At 43.6% G+C, this 17,455-nt stretch overlaps 1 protein-coding gene across 5 annotated transcripts in view; it reads right to left on the bottom strand.

Annotated features, from left to right (window-relative positions):
* The window catches only part of SORCS1 (sortilin related VPS10 domain containing receptor 1), a 520,496-nt gene extending 506,270 nt beyond the window's left edge, over nucleotides 1-14,226 (bottom strand). Inside the window, exon 1 of one of the 5 annotated variants that reach the window (XM_078077135.1) lies at nucleotides 13,479-14,226. In XM_078077135.1, coding sequence (XP_077933261.1) covers nucleotides 13,479-14,036 — 558 coding nt within the window. In that variant the 5' untranslated portion in view covers nucleotides 14,037-14,226. The remainder of the gene's footprint in view (nucleotides 1-13,478) is intronic. The other 4 variants (XM_078077131.1, XM_078077132.1, XM_078077133.1 and 1 more) reach the window with 4 other exon arrangements.
* Nucleotides 14,227-17,455: the final 3,229 nt, after the last annotated feature.

The following is a 17,455-nucleotide window of genomic DNA, read 5'->3' as shown; positions in this document are numbered from 1 at the left end:
GAAAGGTTAAAAGTTGCCTTTCCACCATCCAGACCACTGGGTCCACTTCCCACAGGAAATCACTCTTAAGGCTTGTGTAAAAATGCCTCAACACTACATGCCCCCCTTCTACCCCACACGCAGCTAACCAACATGCATGGCTCTCAAAGCTGCCACACGTGCAAGGCTGACCGCCTCTGCTAGCAGCACAGCAGGGCTGGGTATGAGGCCCCCGACCCCAGGGTAACGGCCAGGGAAGTGCTGTTGCTACAGGACAAGGGTGCTGTTAGACTAGGACTCAGTTCTACTCCGAAGTCTTGGAGTTGATAGTGAGTTCTCTTCACTCACTGACACGTTTCCTCTCTATTTCATCTCTTACTCTTTTCCCATGATCTACTCCAGTGCTTCCATGCCTCTGTTATAATTCTGTCTTTTTTGTCTCTCCATCTGCCTTTCTCTGTCTCTGGTCTGTCTGTAAGACAGACAGAGGATATCTGTCTTTATCCCCTTTATCCAAAAGATACCCTCTTTATCCCCCTCTCCTGTCTTGCTGTCTCTCTCTGCCTCTGTCAGGATCTCATACTGTCTCTCCCTCCCCCTCTTATTCTTTCTTGCTCACCAGCTCTCTGCTTCTACTGTCTCTCTCATTCCTGGGTTTCTTTCTCTCTCTCTGTCCTGGAGATGTTCTTCCACTCAGCTCTCAGAGTCAGTGACCATCGCCACAACAGTATCTAACATTCCACTTTCAAGGGTAGAGACCTAAGTGTTGTATATCAGAGCTTAAGCCGCTGTGAGTATATGGACACGCACGGGGATGCACATATCTATTATGTAGGCGATCATATGTACATATATGATTTAGAGATGGAGACGAAGCTCAAGACAGAGACTAAGATTTAAAACAAAATACATGCTCTTTTATTGGAGACTGGAGGTTACTAGAATTTTTGGAAGGGGTGGTCAGGCAGATTTTTGAAATTACCTCTGGATCTCTCTTTCCGGAATCAGCAAGGGGGACGGTAAACAAAGGGCCTGGTAGCCCCTGCTGCTGCTCACTGCACCCGAAGAGAGACACAGAGTGATCTTGCTGCTTTGCAAAAACCCTGGGCACTAGCTCTCTCCCAACAACAGTGATTGGAAGCAGATCAGGCAACTTGAACGTGGGCTCTTTGTTTAGTTCAGTTGCCTGGAATTCAGTTCTAATGAGGCCAAGTTCAAAATCGCGCCTGCTCTCTCTTGTTTTGTTTTTTTCATTTTTCAAATAACTTTTAAAAATAACTCAAGCAATGCATGTTTATTGAAAAACAACAACAGTGAAACTATGGACAAGTGAAAAACATCACCTATAAACCCAACATTCATTATAATCACAGGCGAACATTTCGAATCATACTCTTCCTCTTTTTTTTTATTTTATTTTATTTTTTTATGAAAGTGGTATTTTATAGTATATAATAAATTTTTAAAAATATTGAGTCCCGGGCACCTGGGTGGCTCAGTCGTTAAGTGTCTGCCTTCAGCTCAGGTCATGATCCCAGGGTCCTGGGATCGAGTCCCGCATCAGGCTCCCCGCTCAGTGGGAAGCCTGCTTCCCCCTCTCTCACTCCCCCTGCTTGTGTTCCCTCTCTTGCTGTCTCTCTCTCTCTGTCAAATAAATAAATAAAATTAAAAAAAAATATATTGAGTCCCTTCCATGTCCCGGTATATTTCTAGGGGCTTGAGATATTTGATGGAACAACACAGACCAAAAAACCCCCTGACTTCATGTGCCTTATATTTGTACTATTTTTTAATCTATTTTTTCCCTTTCCAGTATTTTGTGGGGGGTTTCCCAATTCAATGTATATTTTTACATAAGCAATCTTTTAGTGGCTGAATATTCCATAACACTCATGAATAAGATCATGGGTTGTAAGTGAAAAGCCATTTTCCCCATGAAAAGAGCAAATAAAACACTGTAGTTGCTAAGGGCTGGTGGCCCCAAAATGTGCCACTTTGGTGTGCAGATTATTTCAAGCTGAAAATAATCAAAGCCCAAATGACTTGGGAAGAATTTTTGACCTACCCCACAACTGCTAAAAAGAATTTAGATGGAGGACCTGCTCCGGGAAGGGAGCTATCCCCATAGACAACTATAGTATAACATGAACAAAGTGTAGGAGACATGGAAGAACCTAGAGAAGTCTTTGTTAAGATTCCTCTCTGTGTCCCATTGTTTCTATATGGTCCAGAAAATATTTTGTTTACCAAACATTTTTTTCTTTTTCATCTTCCCGTGAATTGTCCTCCTCCTCTTTCAAGTCTCAGACCCATACCCCTTTCTCCTTAGTTCAGAATGACATATATACCCCATTTTGCTTTACTCTCTTTGGAATCTCATGCTTATGTGGATTCCCTACACACAAGAATTAAATTTTATTTTCTGTTACTCTGCCTGTCAATTTAATCCTTCGACCAGCTAGAAGAACTTTTTTTTTAAGATTTTATTTATTTATTAGAGAGAAAGAGCGTGCACATGAGCAGGGGGAGGGGGTAGAGGGAAAGGGAGAAGCAGATTCCCTGCTGAGCAGGGAGCCCAAGGGTGGGGCTTGATCCCAGGACCCCAGATCATAACCTGAGCCAAAGGCAGAAACTTAACCAACTAGGCCACCCAGGTGCCGCCCCTAGCTAGAAGCACTTTCTTTAGAGTTTAGAAAATTTTCCCATCCCCAAAACAGCAAATATTTAGTAAGCAAGTTGTGATATTGTGATTTATAATAAGAAATGTATATTTGATCTTCATTTCATCTCTGGCACCAAGCTCCCAAGACCCTGGGAATTTCCTAAGTGATGAGAAAGATAAAGGTGTCCTTTGTTGGGGCACCCGGGTGGCTCAGTCGTTAAGCCTCTGCCTTCTGCTCAGGTCGTGATCCCAGGGTCCTGGGATCGAGCCCCGCATCGGGCTCCCTGCTCGGTGGGAAGCCTGCTTCTCCCTCTCCCACTCCCCCTGCTTGTGTTCCCTCTCTCGCTGTGTCTCTCTCTGTCAAATAAATAAATAAAATCTTTAAAAAAAAAAGTGTCCTTTGTTATGTTAATGAGATGAATATGGGATCACACCTAAGAATGGAGACTGGTTTCAACCCTGATTGGAGGGTTGGGAAATTTCAGTCCCACTCCTTAACCTCGGGGGAGGGAAGAGGAGCTGAAGGCTGAATTGATGGCCAATGACTTAATCAATAATGCCTATGTAATAAAGCCTCCATAAAACCCAAAGGACAGGGTTCCAAAAGATCCTGGTTTGGTAAACATGTGGAGATTCAGGGACAGCATGCTCAGAGAGACCACCATGCCCTTTCCCCATACCTTGCTCAAGGCATCATCTTGCTCATCTCTTCCATCTGACTATTCCTGAGTTATATCCTTTTGTAAGAAACTGGCAATTTGGTAAGTGAAATGTTTCTCTTAAGTTCTGTAAACTGCTGTAGCAAATTAACCAAACTCAAGGAAAGAGTCATTGGAACTTCTAATCTATAGCTGTTTGGTCAAAAGCACAGGAGACACCCTGACATCTGAATTTGGGAGGTGGGGGATGGCAGTCTTGTGGGACTGAGCCCTTAACTGGTGGAATCCAATGCTACCTCTGGGTAGATGGTGTCAAAACTGAGTTGAATTACAGACACCCAGCTGGTGTCAGGGAATTGTTTGTTGGTATGGACCCCCCCCCCATCGCCCCCCCCACACACACACTGGAAATTAGGCCCAGAGCCTTATTACAACTATTATGTGTAAATAGCTGGAGACATTGAGAGGGATGACAGAAAGAGTAAGACAGAGTCCTGGCCTCATTATAAAATGGAACTGGAATGCAAGAATGTAACTGCAGAAACAGAAGCAATATCAAGAGCAACATATTAAAAACACCATTTAGTAGGTCCTACATGAGCATTAGTAATTCTAGTATTAATACTAACAAAATAATGGTGATAACAATGATGATGATAATAGTTAAACTTTACTGATTGCTTGTTATGTGCCACATGCCACTTTCAGCATTTTTATATCTATTGTCTCCTTTAACCATTAAGAAACCCTATAAAAAGTATACCATTATTATCTCCATTTTGCAGTTGGGAAAACTAAAGCACAGGGTCGTAAAGCTAATTGCCCAAGTTCACATATCTAGTAGATAGTGGAGCAAGAATTCAACCCCATCACAAAACATTGTGTTCTAGTTAAAATAATGTAGTCTTTCAGCCACCGAAGACATGGTTTACTCATGGTCATATGGACATCCAGGAAAGAAACTGCCTAGAATACATCCAGTGATAAAAATATCACCATTTGGCCAAAAAGTATCATCTTCTTCTGTCTGGGGACCTGCGCTGTCCCCTGTAATTGTCTCTCATTCTCCTACAATATGTCACACCAGGTCTTCTTCCCTGGGGTCATAGTTTCCATGGAGAAGCTGATAAAAGCTGTGGGCTTTAGCTTGTCATGGGGAAAAGTGAAGCATATTGATACTTATACACAGTGCAGACAATGGAAGGGGTTCATGGACCCCAAAACTCACATATGAATTTTAGGGAAATGATTTTCAATCTTTATAGAGTTCCTAAGGGAATTTGTAAAATAAAGATTCCTAGTCCCCATCAACAGATTTAAAAGCAGGTCCCATGAGGTCAGACTTTGAGAAATGCTGCCTGAGGTGCCCATGGCTGCCCAGTTCAGGATTCTCCCATCAACTCAGCAAAATGTAAGTCAGGGTAAACAGGGTTACAGATAGGTTTCTAAGCAGGTGACAACCATGCCTAAAATAGCTTTTTCTCCCCTTTAATGGTTCTTATCAAGAGTATATTTTGGGGGGGCTCCTGGGGGCTCTGTCAGTTAAGTGTCTGCCTTCGGGTCAGGTCATGATCTCAAGGTCCTAGGATTGAGGCCCCAGTTGGGCTCCCTGCTCAGTGGGGAGTCTGCTATCCCTCTCTCTCTGCTCCTCCCCTCCACTCTTGCACATAGGCTCTCTCTCAAATAGATAAAAAAAAAATTTAAAGAGTGTATCTTGGGAAGTGTTAAGGGGAAGACCTTTTGCATTTAACCCACCCAACCCTCCCCCAAAGACCCTGAAGCAGAAGGATCTATGGCCCACAATTTTGTGTCTCAGTAGCCTCTGCTACTCTGGTTAGGGGAAGATGACTAGAGGCATCAATCCACTGGCTTCAGGGCACAACGGGATTAGTTGGTGGTCTAATAACATGACTCTTATTAGCACTTTCTTTACAAAGCATATAAGTTGCCCACAGTGTCACTCTAGGTTCATTAACCAGCAGGGAGAAACCAAATAGCACATCCCACACATCCTCCTACAATAACAAGACAACCCATATTAATAACCCCAGGAGAGCCACTCATGTGGACAGATGGCCCTTAAGGCTTTGATCAAGCTCCATCATGAAGAAGCTTATTACCAAGTAAAATGTATCAGGTTAGTGCCCTGAGATCGGGATAGGACAGGGAAAACCCTGAGGTGGGGTTCCTGTGCTAGGAGCTCCCCTAGGACTCCTCTGCCCTGACTTGTGAGGTTCTCCCTAAAGAAACTCAGAACTGAACCCTTACAGAAGGTCAATGTGATCAAAGAGAAAAAGCTTTAGAGCCAGAAAGGGCAAAAATCAAATTCCAGCTGTGCCACCCTCCGGCTGGGTGACCTTGGGCAAGTTCCTTAAGCCATGACTTCCACAACTTTAGAATGAGGACAATAATACCTCGTTTGTATTACGGTGGTGGGAGGATGGAGTGAAATAATGTGATGCTCTAGAATGTACTTCCAGGGAAGCTGCTCACTAAATTGGTGGTTATTTATAGTATTGTGAAGAGGGGATTCTATTATAATCGATACACCTTATCTGGCCATAGGGAGCTATCATGGTGTTCAGCAAATTCTCCTTTGCTCACATCCCCACCCCTACCCCCAAAGTCAGAAGGAGTAGAAAAGGCAATAGCTGGTAACTCCATTATAATCCTTGAACAAATAAAATCCGTGAGTTTCAACAGGAACCCTTCAGTTTGGCTACTGCTGTCCCCAAATGTTGACATTCCCTTGACTAGACCATACTTAATGTTATTTTAAATGGCATTTCCTCTGCATCAGACAATTAAGGAGGGGAAGAGGTGGCTATTTCCCTCTTGCCCCCAAGCCCCTCCTACAACTAGCTCAGTTATAAGTAATCTGATCTCTGAAGTCCATTAGCCGTGGAAGATGGAGAATGGGTTTTTGCCAGAGACCTGGCTTGCAGAAAGTCCCATCATCTCTTCTTAAGGTTCCCTCTGAATGGTTTAAACAATGCCAAGAGCATGACTTTTCATAAGGCCACTTGCTCTGAAGCCCTGTAGAAATAACCTGAGCAGCTGAGCCTAGAACTCAGGAGCTCCGTGGCCAATATCCACACTTCTTCAAACATCAGCAAACATTATAGACACAGGTGCATAGGCTTCAGGCAAACCGAGAGGCTGGGATGCAGCTGTTCTAACTCTTGCCTGTGGAAAGCCAGTGGCAGGCCAAACCAAGAATCAGTCTACAGTGTGACAAAGCGTTGTTGACCCTCTTCTTCCACTAACTGACCTGCTTATTAAGAGCAGCGCCTTGATTTCCCTACCTGAGAAATGTAGATGATAGTTGCCTTTCTTATCTCATAGGCTCTTGGTGAAAAAATAAAAACAAAAAACAACAACAACAACAAAAAAAAAACAAAAAACAAAAAACTGAGGTAGGGGAAGTAATATTCCAATCTTTGAAAGCTGAAGCATTTTGCAAAGGAAATGGCTATAACTGATCTAAAGTGGTATAACAACATTCAGGAGGGCTATAGACACAGACACAATAACTTTTATATACATGGAAAATTTCACGTGGGATTTCCTACAGAACATTCATGCCCTTTTTCTATCTACTTACCTTTTAGAAGGGGCTCTGTTCTTTCTTCATAAACCTTGCACAGTAAGATTCCACCTTTGTTTCTTGCCGACCATTTGACGATTCCTCTCATCCCACCTGAGCACAGCGCACCCCCCTTCAGAGTAACCATTCCTCCACCACAGCACCTGGCTCCCCCTCATACTGACCACGCCTATTCTCTGCCATCACCATTGGCCACTGCAGCAACGCCATTTTGGCTCGTTTCCTCTCTAGGACACACAGATGCATTCTCCACTCTTTCTAGCCAGAGATACAGAACAGTAATTGAGACATACACAAAGACAGGATAAATATTTTACATATGTTTAGTGATTTAACATCAGCTGGCTGGGAACTAAATTAATTTACCCTCTGGGCAGCCGGGCCCATGATATTTCTGACCAAGGACTTAAACAAAAGAAAGCCCTTTGGAGAAAACTGTGTGTGGCAAATGTCTAGGTAAAAATGAAACAATGATGTCTCCAGCTGAGATTTAATGTGCAAATAAAGGCAATAAACGCAATCATATCTTTAAGTGACCACTCTGGTTTTATTTTCTTTTTGGGCTTGGATTATACCCAAAGTCACTAGAAGATGAATGTGTATATTTTTGCTTAAGGAGTATTTTTTAAACTATTTCTAAGACGAAAACTTCAGTTAAACATGGTTTACATTTAATGTAGGCTAATTTCTTGGAATACATAGGAATTTATATATCTCTACCCTTGACCTTCAGTCACACTATCCATTCAGCTCAAAATATCCTTGTAATAATCTCTGTCTCTTGACTATGGACTCTGAAAAACAAACTGAGGGTTCTAGAGGGGAGGGGGGTAGGAGGATGGGTTGGCCTGGTGATGGATATTAAAGAGGGCACGTTCTGCATGGAGCACTGGGTGTTATACGCAAACAATGAATCATGGAACACTACATCAAAAACTAATGATGTAATGTATGGTGATTAACGTAACATAATAAATAAATAATCTCCATCTCTTAATCAAAATATTATCTCCATTTCAAGGTTCACTTGAAGCACCTGTTTTGCAATGAAGTTTGAAGACCACCCCAGTTTGTAGATGTCTGATCCTCTTCTGAACTCCTACAGCATGCTACGCCCTCAGAGGACACTTAGCTTCGGCTGCCTCTTCAGAGGATTCTTTGAGTACAGGACAGAAAGCGCTTTGAGGGCGCATATTATTTCTTTTCACCTTTGTGCATCACTCCACATATATCTCTATTATCAGTGTCTAACAAATATTAGGACTCAATACATATTTGTAGAATTAAAAGTAAATATGATAATTTGTGTAAGCTTCTTAGCATAATGTTGCCACATGGCAATCTCTCCTTGAAGGTGAGCAATTATTCTTCTCTTACTAAATAATTATTAAATTAATAAGTCCATCAGCTTTTGTACCTTAGTCTATGAATTTCTGGGGGTTTTCTATAAAAGGATGTGGAGAGAGTTCCCAGAGTCAACATTCATGTTGTTTTCCTCTAGAAAACCCCTTAAATATCTTAAGAGAAACTGACTTCCCAATTTCATATGAAGATTTTTTTTTGTCCAAAGATAAAAAATTCCTTAACATGAAGATGTGATACAATAAATATAATAAATTAGGTTTTGCTGCAAACACACATTGAAAGGAATGCCTGCTTGGATCTTAAATGTTTTGATTTCCTATAAGTAGATACGCACATGAACCATGGAAAAAAGGAGGAATCACGTGAATGAAAGGCTTGCTCCTTATAGGTCAAGGGTATAGGTCATTGTGTCATTTGTGCATCCCCAACACTCCTAGTGCACTTAAATGTAGTAGGCGCACAATACCTGCACGCTGCACAAACTGTTAAGTTAATTTTAACCCCTCAGGGATTTCTGTGGTGCTCTGGTCTATTTCCATCATTTTACAGAGGATGAAACTGTTGAGGCCACATTATGACTACATATCTAATTGTTGTACACAGTCGAGACTGTAACTCAGGATTCTTATCTGCCAGTAGAGAATTATTTCTGCAATTAAAAGAACAAATAGCATTTATTGAGCACTTACTACATACCAGCCACTTCACATACATGATGTCATATCTTCAAGAAAAGCCTGCGAAAGACACACTATCCCCATATTTTAGTCGAGGAAGGTGAAGCTCCAAGAATTTAAATGTCTTGTTCAAGGCAGAATGTGGTAAGCAGGAGAGCTAACATTCAAACTCAAATTTGTCTGCTCCAAACCCACTGCCTTCCATGTCACACCACATTAACATTCATTAATAGCATAAAGCACCGATCAGAGAAGGAAATATGTGGGCTTGCTAGAGAAAGCTAAAATTGTTTATCATTTTACTTTATTAAAAAGTAAAAAATATGTTTAAATGTACAGTCAAAGCAAGTGTTTACATGCAACCTCTCTCCAAAATCAGGTTTGTAAGTCACTTAGAAAAGGAATCTGTTCGTGAAGAACACCAGATCTGAGAGCAGAATGATGGCAGGTTACCTCGTGCTCAATGAATCACCAGGTGCAGATTCCATGTCTCACTAAAGATGAAGAGGTAGGCGGATAAGAGAACAACCAAATCACTACTTAAGGTAAAGAGTGCAATGTGACAGGCACGTGTTAAAACCCTTGCTTTTCTACAAGGAGATGGAGCGCCCAGCTAACACTGCGCCCTCTTCCAGCATCATCTGAAATCCACCCCAAGAGAGGATTATTTAAAATACTGACTCCAAGAGGTCTGAGCTCTTCTGTCCTACCTGAAAATCTTTAAGACCAGCCATTCTATGAGGTTTGGGTGCCAGCCCCTATTTGCCACTGACCTTTTGTACCATCTCAGTAACTCAGTTAGCTTCCAGAGCCTCAGGTTGCTTCTCTATGTAATGAGAATAAGAATATCTACTCATAACATTTTTGTGAAAATTAAGTGAGATGATAGAACGTAAGGCATCTACCCAAAACCTGACCCAAGCTGGGACTCAGTTTATTCACGAAGGTTGGATGGTAAATGTCAAGTCCCAGAACAACGAAAGGCAAAGTGGTACATGGAAATCAACCAGATCATCGTGGTCTATACTAATGCAGCATTAAAGTATCATAATGGCAAAAGAGAAGTAAAAGCCTCTGACACTATTTCCGGTAAGAAAAGGACAAGACAGTGAACTGAAATACTCAAATTGACTCCAGCATAAAAATATGAATAATCAATATTAACACTTGCCACTCACCTATTACCTAACAAGGGTTTTATAAGGGTTAATAAGTGTGGCACTTTGAAATTTCTTGGAAATAAAGAATAAACACATGCCCCATCACACATGCATATATAGACAAATATATATTTTAACAAACTAAGGATTACTGTATAAATTTAGATCAGGGCACAGCATGCCTAGGATGAGTAGGGTAGGAACAATATGTTCTTGCTTACGACACCAAGCTCATGACAAATGATTCATACCCAGCACCTTTCATGCCAAAAGATCCCCCAGGTGTTCCACCAACTCTAGCAACACTTTCCATCAAGCTAGACTGCAGTATAGAGGAATCACATCACTCCCACGGATGAGGCAAAACAGTCATGTCTTTACACAACTGCACAAGTCCAACAGTGGAGGGGGCAGGAAGAAGAAGGGAAGGAGGCGAGAGAAACATCCAGAATTCCTCACAAGTTTGACAGGCAGCCTATAATTACCATACAGTTACACCTTTAATGCAGGTGTTATTGTAATCAGAAACCCTACTTAACAAGGCTTTTAGCTAAAGGTGAGACAGGTTCAGAGGATGTGTATTGCCTCTGGCCCTGAGTGGGTCAGGGGGTGGATTTACAGGGGGACTGACGTCTAAATGGGAAGAAAATGAGAGCCCCACAGTGTTGCACTCAGGTTTAAGTTAGTGGATTTCTTGCTCTAGGGAGACGTGAAGTGCTGTAAGTTGAGAGTTCCAAACAGGTGTACCGTACTGTACTTGACAATCACAACACACTTATGTGCAACCTGGCATGTGATGAATTGGCATGGACCCCATTTTAAGGATGAGGAAATTCACACTCAGAGTGCAATCGACTTGCCAAGATCAAACCACAAATAAGCAGAACTAGAACTCAAGTCTCCACACAGCTTTTCACCTCACAGAGTTGCCCAGAAAAAGTTTTTTCTGCCTTCCTTCCTTTAAAAACAATTGTTAAACTTTGTGTCTCCTATGAATCTGGGCCAGTTTTGTTTTGTGGGACCTGGATTAAGACTATAGCTCTCCCTCTGCCATCTGCATATATATGCTAAAAAAAAAAAACCAATTTTTTTTTTTAAAGATTTTATTTATTTATTTGAGAGAGAGAGTGAGAGAAAGAGCACAAGAGGGGGGAGCGGGAGAAGGAGAAGCAGACTCCCTGCTGAGCAGGTAGCCCGATGCGGGACTCGATCCCGGGACTCCAGGATCATGACCTGAGCCGAAGGCAGTCGCTTAACCAACTGAGCCACCCAGGCGCCCAAAAAAAAAACCCAATTTGTGTGTAAACAGGCAGGGATGCCGAGCCGGGGGTTCCTTACAGAATTAAAAACTTCAAAGAGTAGAAATCTCACTAGCAACATGATCTGAATGCTCAAACCTTTCACATGCACTACCTTGATTATTTGCTACATTATCTCAGACATGTCTGCATATTGCCCATCCAAGTCCTGACCCTAAGAAGCCAGACTGTGCTTATAAGTATCATATAAAAAATAAAAAAGGCTGGCAGTGCTTGGCGCCATTTCTTAAATGGAGTTTAAAATTTGCCAAAGATGTATTCTCCTTTTCCAGCTCTTTCCAGGATCTTTCAAGAGATGAACTAAAGTAGAGGTCTAACGGGTGAGTGATATTTTACAGCTCAAATTACATTAAAAGCCAGAAATATTTTGAGTCCAATGTCCTTTACTTCTCGATACAACCAGATATAATGTTTGATGTGTTTAAAATCTCCCCTTAGAGCCAGAAGCTTTGAGTTAATCACTTAAAGCAGTGTGAAAGTTATTCAGTTTAAGAAGATTTGAGTTCAAATTGGGGGATTAATTTTAGTGGTTTTGATATGAAAGATATGATAGTTAAGGTAAGAAATGAGGGCAAGGGTCTCCGGAAACTTGAATGGAAAGAATTTCAGCTTCAATTATTTGATTAAATCATTCCTGAGAACCATAGAAAACCATAGCCTCAGTCATGAGAGCTGAATTGTAGGGAAAACCTTGCTGATCCTCTCAGGACAGAAACATCAATGCAAAAAAAAACCATTTATCATGGTTTGCCTTAATACAGTTTATATCTATATACCCAAAGAACCCACGACAACAGACTATTATTTTAAAACGTTCACAACTTTCGTTAAAAAGCTGACAATGAGCACAACTCACTAAGGTGGCACTTCCCTGGGAAGGTTTCTGGCAATGACATCACAACTGAAAACATTCTGAAAGGTACCAGGCTGCATAGACTTGTACATATTACGAATACTACAATCTCAATAACGTGATGGAAGCTGAAACTCTGATTTTTTTTTCATTTTACCCATCCTTGGTTTTTACGTTCTTCTTGTCTGCTTAATGGCAGCTCAGAGAACTTTCCACACTTTTAAATCATCTTCACTTATTACCATCAAAGCTGGATCTTTACTATTTCAGCTCATTGAAGTTTTCTAGGTGCAGTTTAAGCTGGAATAGCTACCCCAGATTCCAGACATGCAGGCTTTTCCAAAAATCTAAAACCTCCCCTGACGTGGCCAATGCTCATGGACTTGCACCCACTCTCCCCAGTGTCAGCATGGGGAATCCAGCAATCCCCCCTGGTCCCTTCATAAAAGGAGGGCTAAGTCTTTATTTGTGCTCTTCTCTAGAGGAGGTCAGTCAATGGGGAAGAACAGGGGGTTGTTGTCACTGGGATATATCTGATCTTCCTGGGACTGATCATGCCGGAGAACAACCACTCATTCACAGGCTGGAAAGCCCCAGCTCTCAAAACACACTGGCTGGTGCTGTTAGAAGATGCTAGAGAGTTCCCGTCCTGAAACTTGCATCCACTTGGTCCCCAGAAACAGAGAATACATTAAGGGCACCTTAGTGTCTGCTGCATATCTCTTCCCTTCTGGGGAAGAGGGGGTTAGAAGCTTTGCATAAAAATAAGCTTATACGTAAAGTCTTCTTGATCTTACTTGTGCTCACCCATAAGTCTAGCAAGTAAAAGGAAAGTCACTTAAAGGAATGTCATCCTGCCTGGAAATTTAACCCATTCACCTCCACATTCAGAACACTTAACCCCCTCTGTTTGCCTGTCTTCAGCTCTGTTACTACACCAATGAGACCAGGAAACAGGAAACAGGGATTTGCCTCCCCAGTCTGAAGCTTTTGAGGGGTTCTGAGAGGACTCTGATGGTGTCATGGGTCTCCTGATAGGTGACATTAACTCCTAGGGGAGGTGGGCAGGGAAGACTTTAGCTTGCAGCATCTCTCAAGTCCAGAAACCTCATTTCCCCAAATTCTCCATCAGAACACAACAGTCTGCTTTAACCCTTTCCATCTTTCACCCCTTGCCCTCAGACCCCATCTACTCACGCTGCTGTTGTGGCCAGACCAGTGGACCATGGCTTGGTTGTGTGCGGAGTCGCCTGTCAGCGCGAACGTGGTGCTGGTCAGTCTCAGCTCCTCCATCCGGAAGCGAGTGGCTTTGTCCGGGTCCCGCTCCAGAGTCCCAGGCTCCTGCTGCCCTCCATCCCTTAGCACTCCCCGGGGGCTTCGACTCGCGCCCTCTCCCCGTTCTGCCTTCCCGGGATCCGCTTCACTCCGTCTCCGCCGGCCAGAGCGTGGGGCAACCGCCACGGACCCCCCGGTGCCGGGGGCCCGCTCCAGGGACAGCGCTCGGTCTCCGGGGGCCACTGCGAACAGGGGGCGCCCAAGGAGGGGCAGGGGCGTGGCAGCAGCTCTGCCTCGCGGCCCCTGGCGAAGCAAACCCCCTGGGGTCGGAGCCCAGCGCGGGGCCGAGCCGGGGGATAGCTGGGGGTAGCAGGAGCCGCCGCCGCAGGCGCCCGGGACGCAGAGGACCAAGAGCCCCGCGCCGGCTAGGAGCGCGCTCAGCCGGGCTGGGGAGCCGCCGCCGGCGCCAACTTTTCCCATCGCGGGAGCGGCGAGCAGCGAGCGGAGAGGGGGCCGGAGCGGAGGCGGCGGCGCGGGGCTCTCCGCTGGCCGGCTGTGGGGGGCAGGCGCTCAGGACCCCAACTCCATCCAAGTTGGGCCGCGGAGGGGGCGGGCGGAGGCGGCGCGGGGCAGGTGGCGGCCGCTTGCCCAGGCTGGGCTGGTGCCGAGCGTGGCTTCGGACCGAGCGAGCCGCCGCCACGCGGGGGTGGAGCTGAACTGAAGTCACGGGCGGAGCGGGCGCTGGCGCGCTGGCGGGCGACGCGGGAGAGGGGAGGGCGGGAGCTGCCGGGGCTCCGGGCGCCGCGTCCCGCTGCCGAGCTGCGCTGCGCGGGTGGCTGCGGGGACTGGATGCGTCGCCGGCCCTCCCCTTGGGCTCGCGGGCGCTGCTGGCGCCCGCTCTGCGCCCCCGCGGCCGCGGTCTCCGCTCTCCCTCCCGTGGGGGCGGCCAGCCGGAGCTCGCGGAGTGCTCGCTGTGTTGGGGACTTCCTATTCCTGTTTTACTGTTTCTGTCAGTCTCTGCTGCCGTTTCCTCCTCCGCACTCCACCCCCTCCTCGTCTCTTCCAGTTTAGATGATAAGGTTGGGTGGGCTCCTGGTCTTTCCCTCCTTCGTCTCCGCGAGTTGGCGTCTTTACCGTAGCTTAAGCAGAGCCTGAGTGTCCCAGCCTGGGGGAGATCCCAGGAAGGCAACAGCAGAGAATGATGTAATTAAATGATCGTGTGTGTGTGTGTGTGTGTGTGTGTGTGTGGTCTGGGGGGATTTTTTTTTTTTTTTTTTTCATCAATTATTACGCTTAGATTCCTTTCCGGACCTCCTAAAGCGCTCACTGTATTTGAATTCAATCTTCTTGCATTTTGTGGGCATGTATCTTGGCTCCCCTAAGAGACCACAAACTCACTGAGGACAGGAATTGTGAGCAACTTGGAAGAAGTGGCCAGTTTATTTTGTTTGCCATTTTTATCCTCTGCTTGACACAGTGTCCTACGCGGTAGGAAATCTGTCAGTCTTTAATTGAATACATACGTATTGTGAGCCTATTCTATGTCTGTATGCAAATAGATACAGGAAAAAAGGCACGATGCTTTATTTATCCTATGTCTTTTGTGCCTAGCCTAGAGCTACTAGCACATACCTGAAGATTCTTATCAGCAAACTTCAAGGCTATGCTGGATGCTCTGCCACAGCCTAGTTTGCTGTGGGGCCTCAGACGAAGTGGCAATCTCTCAGCTTCCTACACTTTAAAATTAAGCGGTTGCATCAGATGACCTTTAAAATTCCTTCCACTCCTAAAATTCTATAATTGTATAATTATAATGTCTGTCCAGCCCAGCTCCCCTGCTACTGTTCAAAAGTTCAGATGAAGATTTATAGTAGGTGAATGGGCTTTGAAAATTACAAAGAATTTTCCCAAACCCAAGCCTTTTTCAAATGGAAAGTTTGCTTCTAAGGGTTGAAATACCTTCAAATTTCTTTGTAGTCTTCATGTGCCTAATAACACTTCCTTATCACATGGTAGCTATTAAATTATTCAAAGCGTATTTACTGATTAAACAAATGAATGCCACGCAAATCTTCAGTTTCTAATTACATTTTTGTTCATTTTCACACTTGCAAAGGTAACCTTCCTGAAAAATCTAAATTGTGAGTTTGTGATAGGACCAACTTAAAAGTAGCAGTGATGATTATTCTTCAATTAATGATACCCTTTTTGATACTGTTCAAGAGGAATTTCTCTTATATCAATCCAACCCAGAGCTGTGTTACACAAACAATTATTTAAATTCTTGTTCTTATGTCCAATCCAAGAAATATGCAAATGCAAGGGAACAGACTTCTTAGCCTTTGAATGTAAGTACTAAAGACAAAGAGTGACCTGTTTGTTTTTAAGGGAGACACAGACTGTTCTTCCAAAAGCACCTCAACTACCCAAGCCTGGATCCTCCTAAAAAAGGAACATTGTCTGGCAGGCTTCTAGATGGAGAGGAGAGCCAGAGGTCCTCCCTCCTCCCAAAACTGCAAGTGCTCTTCCTTAAAACCCAGGGCAACTGTTTTCCTCTCCTGAGAAAGGTTTTCAGAGCTTTGTGGGATTGTTTGTCTTATGGCTTCTTTCTATCCCCTGCTAACCTCCTTTCCAGTCTAGATGAGTGTGTGAGATTTCCTCCAAGAGAGGAAAAACCAGATTAAAGAGTCAGAACCCGAATAAATTCCCATTCTAATATAGGACTGGAAAATGCAAAATGGAAAAAAGAAAGAAATTAGTGAATTCAAATTTTCTGGTCTTAGTCTATTATTGCCCTACCAAAATTTAGGCGGTTTTGATTTCAAAATGAAGTTCCACCTGAAGAATTGGTAGAAAGAGAGCTGATTTTTCCTTCCCAAATAATTGATAACTCCCATCTTTTAAAACAGACCCATTACAATAATCCCTTTAAAATGAAATCATTTGCAGTCCATTTGCTGAGAATTCAGAGAGGGCAGGAGTTTTTTAAATGCCTGATTCTAATTATTCATTTGAGAAAAAGTTACACAGATGTGGGTGAAATTGGCTCCAAGAATTTTTTTTTTTTTATAAATTCATTTTATTTCTTATGTCTCTGATCCTTTGTCAACAAGCAGAAAAGGAAAGTACGAGTAGTTCCCTAAACCATTTTCTTTTCCTGGAAGACTTCAAGAAATGGCTTAATTATGGGGGAAAGTGGGCTAGCCTATTTCAAGGTATTTCCAATCCAACAACTCACTAAGCAACCCAACAGATTGTATTAATGTACTGCATTAAGAATGGGTTATTAGGAAAATAGTCGCTATCAAATGTCAGTAGAGAACATAGATCTGTAATTCCAATAAGGAGTCTTTTCATTGTACATTGAAAGATACGCTCGGGGCGCCTGGGTGGCTCACATGGTTAAGCATCTGCCTTTGGCTCAGGTCATGATCCCAGAGTCCTGGGATCGAGCCCCGCATCGGGCTCCCTGCCCCTTGGGGAGCTGGCTTCTCCTTCTGCCTGCCTCTCTCTCTCTCTCTCTGTCTCTCATGAATAAATAAAATCTTTAAAAAAAAAAAAGAAAGAAAGATATGCTCTGCTCTGTCTTATCTCTGCAATAGTCATCTCCGAAGTGGGGTACATGTATCCAAATAGTACCATAAGATAATTCATTGTGTGCAGGAAGAAAACAGCCTTGTTAATATTTAATTAAGAATTAACATATATAAATGTATGTTTCTATCTAACTATACACAGAGAGACAGAAAAAGAATATGAACATTTTGGAGCCACGTGCTAATTGGCGTTGCATGATCAAAAAAGTTCAGATGACTTGCCCTGCCAAGCAGCAAAAGTGGTCTTTGAAATGGATAAAAAAATATTATTCCTTGCCATCATTTGAAACTCTTCACTGACTT

This window comes from Halichoerus grypus, chromosome 7, assembly GCF_964656455.1.
Source record: "Halichoerus grypus chromosome 7, mHalGry1.hap1.1, whole genome shotgun sequence".
Taxonomy (NCBI): Eukaryota; Metazoa; Chordata; class Mammalia; order Carnivora; family Phocidae; genus Halichoerus; species Halichoerus grypus.
The sequence above is the reverse complement of the archived record's forward strand: the minus strand, read 5'-3'. Positions and strand labels throughout refer to the sequence as shown.